General features: G+C 38.3%; 1 protein-coding gene across 1 annotated transcript in view; it reads left to right on the top strand.

The window, feature by feature from the left end:
* MYPN (myopalladin) overlaps positions 1 to 7,973 on the top strand; it is a 49,042-nt gene that overhangs the window by 33,523 nt on the left and 7,546 nt on the right. Inside the window, exons 12-15 of the mRNA XM_009573852.1 lie at positions 5,375 to 5,596; positions 6,137 to 6,286; positions 7,221 to 7,300; positions 7,819 to 7,945. Coding sequence (XP_009572147.1) covers positions 5,375 to 5,596; positions 6,137 to 6,286; positions 7,221 to 7,300; positions 7,819 to 7,945 — 579 coding nt within the window. The remainder of the gene's footprint in view (positions 1 to 5,374; positions 5,597 to 6,136; positions 6,287 to 7,220; positions 7,301 to 7,818; positions 7,946 to 7,973) is intronic.

The following is a 7,973-nucleotide window of genomic DNA, read 5'->3' as shown; positions in this document are numbered from 1 at the left end:
CTCCTCAGTATGCTGAACTGCGGCCTAATTTTAACATTGTACCCAGTGATCACGTTGACTTGTTCTTTGTGTGACGCTTTACGAAATACTTGTCTGAACCACAACCACAAACACTTTGCCCTACACCACTTACGTAATCACATTCAGAAATAGCTTTATGGCTTATGTGATAAAAACAGTTCTTCAGAAAGCCATATTAACAACTATTTTCTGTTCTTCCTAATCCTGGAAAAAAATCTACTAAACAAGCAAAAAACTCCAAGATTATATTCTCTATACAACTGTGTATTTCCACTTATTTCAGAGATTCCTGTTCTTTAAAAGAAGTTTGGTATAACACCTTCAGTCTATGTATGATGGCGTTAAAATTTTCACAGCAATGTTAACTTAGTCTTGTTGGTTTGTGTGTAAATTTATATAGGCTTATATATGCACACTAAACAACACATTTAGAAAGACAAAGACTGAAATACGCGCACAACACACAGGCAACACCTTGGGGCTGTGGGAACCCTAACTTCAATATTTTCTCATTTAAAATATATCTTTGAATATAACTCCTTAAAATGACCAGTTCAAACACATGCAGTCAGCCTGCACAGTTCCTAGCCAGTGACTGTTGCGTTAGCATGGAAACACAATGACTCTTGTGGCTTCTGTGGGCAGAGAAGGAGCCATCAGTAATGATAGCTCAGTGTTGATAGTGCAGCAATATGCATTTGTTCTGACAAACTGCTACTTTTATTTTACATCTTTTTCTGTGTGTGCACACATCCAGAGTCACGTGCACTGAAGAAATGTCAAAGAAAACCTGTCCATGATTAACTTCAAGGTGGCCCCACAAAATATATTGCTTCCTCTATCATATTTTCTCCTGCAAGCAGATGTACACAAAAGAACAACTGCCCACATTTCTTAATGAAGTAAAGTTTGTAAGAAGTTAGTATCTTCAGCACATCAGTCATGAAAAAAATGATACACTGTGTTCACAGAAAACTTTTAAAGATCTAAAACAGAGGCAAGAAACATTAGCTTAATTACAGCTTGAAAATAATTGCTCTAAGTTTAATTTATGTTAGTTGGTTAGACAACTTAAGACAACCTGTACCTTTGGAGTAGAGGTAATAAAAGATGTTAACTGTCTCCATCAGCATTGTTTGGTTTCATCTGTAGGCCATTATGGCTACAGCAACCCTATACTATTAATTTCTTATTACATACCACAACTTCTTTTGCACAGCAATGAATCTGAAAAAGAAATCAGTATGAAAAATCGCTGACTAAACTCAACTATCTATAAACAATACTGGACTCTCCCACTAGCTTGCAGTATTTTCATCTTAACTCCGCTCTATAGCATTTTGTTCTGGAGTCAATACCTTAGTCATTAACATCATGCCTTGAAAGTGTAATGGTAATGCCTTCCTAGCCCCATTACTTCCCTCTGCTAGAGAACACCATATGATGAAAAACTCACTTCAGGGACCAAGCAATGATTCCCCAATCTTCACCTATACAGTTGAGGAAGTATTAAAAGTATAAAAGTACAGTACTGCCTTTTTAATTTGAAACATTATTCTTGTCATTAGCAATTTTCATTTCCAAAACCTGCTTTTGACACATTCACCAGAAAACTGAACTAAAGAAAAATTTCCTCTAGGGATTAGTTATATCATTCTGAAAAAAGTCATCACATTCATGCTTTGTAGGTCTAACGAAACATGCACGTAGCTCAATAAAGTTGAAGACTGTATACAACTAAAATAGTCCAGTGGCAGATTTATGTACTGCCATAAAAGAATGAATGATTGGTAAGGTTCACAGGGCGGTAAATAACTGATCTGCTGACTTCCAGATTAACAGATTGAATGGTTTTGTATGAGGGAGCAGATGCAGGCCCTTACTTTTTCTTTCCTTGTTCTTTATTATGTTGGTCTTCACAAATAAAAGGTATTGGCTCTTCCAGAAGCCCTCTTCCAATTTCTAGTCTTCTAGACTACTGCTTTCGGTTGCTATCCGACTCTGAGAAGTCTTAACACCTTTTATCCCTGCTCATGTTATTCTAATCTGAGTTCAGAGTTGCCCTCTCAGTAAAAATTTTTCACGGACTTACTGTGTCTAGCTTCTGAGATAAGCAATTTGTGAATCACTTTGCCTACTCTGTCCATCAGCCCTGTTGCCCTCTAAACATACATAACACTTGAAAAATGGCTTATCTTTACAAAGGGAATAATAGTGCTCAAAAGTGATAGTGCTCACACATGATAAATGAGAAACATGTATGCAAAACAGTGTAATTAGCTTTATAATTATGCTGTCATATAACCAATATCAAGAAACAATTACATAATTTTTGAGAGGGTCATTACACAATAAACAGTAACGTGTTTAAAACAGGCAGAAATTAGACTCTCTGTACCGTATTTGCCATATTGCCCTGGCCTTTATTCATGTGACAAATCATTAGATGATAGAATTTTTTTTAAGAGATTACTCCTAGCTTAATGAATCCTTAATTAGCCTCCACATTTCCAAAAGTCACACAGCATGTGAAATCCCTGAAAGCAATTTCATTCTTAGAAGAATTAAGTATAGTATCTTCAGGTCCTACTGGAAAATTCAGAGACTCAAGGTAATCCTTTCTCAGTAGGTGCAATTTTTTTGCCACAGATTTTGTTCTCTGCTGTCAAGAACTACCTAAACAACATGACAGTAACTATTAAAGCTCTCAAAGAAACGGAAGGAAAACAAAACTTCAAATATGTTCTTAGTACATTGCTGGCAACAAAGTATTTAGGTCTGAATTCCTTAATTTATGGGAGACTCTAGAACCAAAATACGACTGCAGCCCATCCCATTTTGGTGACACAGCTGCTGCTTAAAACATAGTAGTCACTCCCTGATTTTTACTTGATTATTCATTCCTAAAAACACACAGTCTTTTTGTCAGTATCAAGGGTGCAAGACTGATTGCTTAACTTTCCCTCAGAACACTATAATCTGCTCTCGCCACCTAAGAGAAAAATGATAGCTTTGGCTGGTCGGAAATCAGAGAATCTCCGGTTTTACACTGGCTTAACTGAGATTAGAATTTGATCTATTAAAGTGATTTGTTAAGACATGCTGTGTGAAAGAAAAAAAGCTCAACAAGATGAAACTTTATAAGGCTGGCTGCTGATCACCAGCTGTTGGCCAGCCCACCGAGCAAACAAAGCCAACTAAGAAAGTGGATGATACCATCTAGTGGCTGACTCCCACCCTTTGGCACATGTCTCGCACCCTTCTACAGACCTGCAAGCTCAAAAACTCTGGCTTGGCAAAGCTGTACTCGCAGTGGTACATTTGAAGAAAGTATCAGAGAGCAAACTGTCCCTGTCAGAATGGAGGGAGAGTGTTAAAGGCAAGGAAGGTATCTTGAAGGGGGAACCCAGCATTCCAAGTTCCCTATGAACACTCCTGTTACCTTGTAACTATCGGCACTGCTCCAGAGCTGTGTGGAAGGAACAGCCCTGCAGCATCAGAGAAGAAGAAGGGAGGACTCAGTTTCCAGTAAAGAGAGTTCATTCATTGAAGCTCTTTCCTCCCTACTCTGAGCCATCTGCCTTTTCCTACCGTAGCTAATCTTTACCAGACCCGACCTTACAGCAACCCCCCCGCAAAAAAAGATTTTAGATGAAGAGACCGATATATAACATCTACCATTATGGTACCAAAATCAGGTATTACCAGGGCGTTTATTCCACCATGGCAATTTCTAGCTTTTTTCACTTCGTGGCTGCCACGCTTTCCTCACCCCCAAGCCTCACAGACCCCTGTCTCCTCAAAACTCCCCTGTAACCTCTCAACCTTTGGCCACTTCTGTCTCCTTGGTCTCCTGAAGAAATCAGAAGACTTTGTCAGCTAAAATTTTGTGCTGCCTCGCCATCTTTGCTCCTTACTATTTGGGAACTACTGGTCAAGAGCATAATCAGCAGTATGATGGAATGGCTAAATGATCAGGGATGCAAGTCCCAGTGATTTGGGATCTTTGCTGGTTCTTTAATTAACTTTCTGTAAGATTTCAGACGATGCATTTCCTGAACCTTGTTTTCTCAGCAAATGGAATATATCTAAGGATAGGCTACGTCCTTATTTACTATTCACCAGTTTCTAAAATTCTATTTTGCACTTTTAAGAATTGCACTTTTGGAATTGCTCAAGTATTTCTCTTCCAAGCCACAGATCATTTCCTTCCTGTAACAAAGCAATAAAACCCGTTGTAATAGCACTATCTGACAGATTAAAGTGAGATTCTGAAGATCCAAGCTTGCCACAGAAGTAGAATAAAACATAAGCCTGCTCTCAGAGATGTCAGTGTCAGGAATGCAAGCTCTGGACTTACAAACTGCATAAATTAAGGTCTGAGCAAACTGATTTGGTTACTGCTACAGGCCTACATATGGTAGTACAAGCTTCCCCACAAGATAGTTTATAATGAGTTAAGCAAGATATTCTTGCAGCTGTCTATGTCAGTGTAGCTAGGCAGCATCTGCTACCAGAAAAGTCCATTCAGGTGTATTTGTAGTGCTCCACCATGCCCAGGATAAACATTGGCTTGGCGTCAAAAACTGAAGCTGGCTGTTGGTCTGAAGCTTCACATGTCACAGCAAGAGACATTTGGTCAAATGCCTCTTGGTCTAGATAAGAGACATCCTCATGCAAAACAGCTAAGTAACGAGAGGTTTCTAATTGACTTCAGGGGATTAGGAGGAGGCTCATAATCACATCAAACTATCTGGAAATGGTCATTTATGTAGGAATATACTGGTTTTCTTGCATCATCTGTTTAAGCTTCTAAGGATTTAAGTGTGATATGTTTTGCTTTCTCAATTACACCAGCTTTCTATCTGGTCAGGGTTTAACCTGCAGGTAAATTACTCTGAAGATATTTCACTTTCTTTCTAGCTTTCTCTTTTAGTAGGTATAGTTTTCCTTATTTAATTCAGAATTGAAATATATAGCAGTATTCATTTCTATAATTAGCAGGTGACTAATATTTGAACACAAAATCCTCAAAAATTTAGTATATTTTAATGATCTTTTTTGATCAACAGTGTGCAAGAGTATAGTTTTTTCATAGGGACTTAGAAGAATTACATGTTTGATTTTTTAGCTGCCTTTGAAAAAACTCAGTTTCATTAGTTACATTCTGCAAACTTAAGATGCAGTGAGAATCTGTGTCTGCAGACCAAATTCAGACTGTTTCAATATGTCCTAGTTTATGAGGGTTTTTTAATTTTTGTTGATTTTAGAATTAGTCTAAAAGCGCAAATGACTGCAAATACCACAGAAAACGACTCGTCTTGTTCAGAAACATGCCTCTCTCACTCTGCAGGAATACAGGATTTCAAGCTTTGAGCAGAGGCTGATGAATGAAATAGAATTTCGCCTTGAACGTACCCCGGTGGATGAATCAGACGATGAAGTCCAACATGAGGAAATCCCTACAGGCAAATACATAGCACCGATCTTTGATAAGAGACTCAAGCATTTTCGGGTAATGGAAGGATCTCCCATTACATTCACTTGCAAAATAGTTGGAATACCTGTTCCCAAGGTAGGTCATTCTCACTGTTAGCGGTAAAGGAATAAATATCAACTACCCGCTATTTTCTATACATCCCTCTGGAAAGTCTCACTCCTAAAAACATGTCTCTGTGGAGAGAGCTCTAAACCAAATTATTTCCCCCCTGCTTTCTAAAATAACAGTATCTGCTCCTGAGCATGTATCAGGCCTTGATGTACTGTATGGACTGCCTCACAACCACCTGACTCCAAAAGAAACAGAAATTCATAAACCCCCCAAAAATGAACTTCTCAAAAAGATGAGAACTGATCTGAGATAACCAGTAATGTGTCTATAGCCAAGGAAAGAGAACCTGACAGGCCCAGCTATGTAAAGAAGATAGGCAGCTTTCTGAGTTCAATCTGGAATCATTCTGTTTCACATTGTAACTGATCTGCAAATTTTACAATATTCTAAAATTTTTACTAGCAATTGGTCAACTTATGTCATGTTCTTATCTACATTTTTTCTAGTCACTATTCCACTACAGAGCAAGTGTTAAGTCACTGGGGGGGGGTCTGATCCCTACAGGTATACTGGTTCAAGGATGGCAAGCAGATTTCAAAGAAAAACACGCATTTCAAAATGAACAGAGAAGAAGATGGAACATGTTCTTTACATATTGAAGCTTCTACTAATGATGATGATGGCAACTATACGATTATGGCTGCAAACCCACAAGTAAGGTGTTTTATCTTCCTCTACAAAAATGCTCGATTCATCTTTTTCTAATATATGTTAAGAGGAATACAAATTGGGCCACCTAGTCTGACATCGGGTGGTGACTGTATCAAAAACCAGAAGCTTCAGAGGACAGGAAAGGAAACCATGTAATGAAGAATGATGAAACTATTCCCCTATTCTTACACATCCCAGTCACAATCATTAAGGACATTTTTTCACATTAGTAACTCCTGCTCTATCTTCTGCTCCCCCCCACTGTTGCTGATAGATACTTTTTGAGATGTGGTGACAAGACAGACATGATATTTCAGGCAGAAAGAATACAGCAAGGGGAAACAACATCAAATTTGGAAGTGTTACCAAACACAATTATTCTTTATTTAGGATGCAGAGATGTGGATCTGCAAATAATCTCATCCCCTAATACCATTCTGCTTCACCCTATGTGCTAGCTTAGCTGTTTATTTAGCAGTATAGTCAAGTAGATCAGGCAACTTTTTCCAGTTTAAATTTTTCCTTTTTTCTGAATTATACTTAAGCCCAACAACTTTTCAGTTTCTGTGTGGCTGCGTAAACAAGTATGCTAGTACAAAGGTACTAGCAGACAGTTCCTGTGGAGACACAGTGGCAGGAATCAACAAGCAGGGCCAGACACTGCTTAAGCTGGTTTACATAGCACCACTGCTGAATGCATTGCCACAGCCTTGAAGAGTCTGAGAAACACACTGCTCTAGACACACAGAGAAACCCCTGCCTCAACTGCACTCCACTGCATGCTGATAGCATTTGCTTTGAAAAAGTAATATTTACACTATAGTTCAGTTACTTTATAAAAATAAATCCTAATGCATTGTAAATGTTAAATATTTATACTTTAAAATGAAATGAGCTATTAACCAACTAATAGTTCTGTTTCCATTGTGATTTGCAGGGGAGAATCAGTTGTTCAGGGCACCTGATGGTTCAGAGTATCCCTGTTCGGGGCCAAATATCAACAATTCAGCCTCACAGGTAAAAGGAAAGACAAGTACTTCAGACCCTCTTCATGCTTCCTACTGAAGACATTCAAAATAACTAGCTACTGTACTTCAATGCACTCTGTACTTCAGTTCTCAACCATAAAATGGAAATAACAGCAGCAGTTCCCCCCCAATAGGTCGCTTCTAGAATGTAATATTTTTGAAGGTCATCTTCAAATACAGGGTAGTTTAAGCGTAAAGTATTATTTCATTTACCTGTTGCAGTGGAGTTAAAGGCAAGGGATGGATTAGCAAGATGAAATTCAGCCAAAAAAGCAAAAAGACGCGAAGGACAGCTTGGGAGTACAATGACACTACACGATATAGTTAATTTGATAATCTCTCTAAATGGAAAATACGCAAGTATTAAATTACAATCAGTCCATTTCTTTCTGCCCTTTTATTTAACTCAAGCTATCTGTTCATCCTTTTCCACAATTTATTCCTTTTTTAAGCATTAGAAAAAAAAGTTTGACTTCCAAACATATACATGCAATTTTTGTGTTGCAGAACACGACCCCGGGTGCCAGAAGGAGACAAAGAGGCAGTTCAAGAACGCTTTTTCAGGCCATACTTTCTACAGGCTCCAGGTGACATGGTAGCACATGAAGGGCGACTTTGTAGGTTGGATTGTAAGGTATTAACTGTTTCCTCTATTCATTCTC

The sequence above is a fragment of the Fulmarus glacialis genome, unplaced genomic scaffold (genome assembly GCF_000690835.1).
Source record: "Fulmarus glacialis isolate BGI_N327 unplaced genomic scaffold, ASM69083v1 scaffold12233, whole genome shotgun sequence".
NCBI lineage: Eukaryota > Metazoa > Chordata > Aves > Procellariiformes > Procellariidae > Fulmarus > Fulmarus glacialis.
Note: the sequence above shows the minus strand (reverse complement) of the source record. Positions and strands in the feature narration are given on the sequence as shown.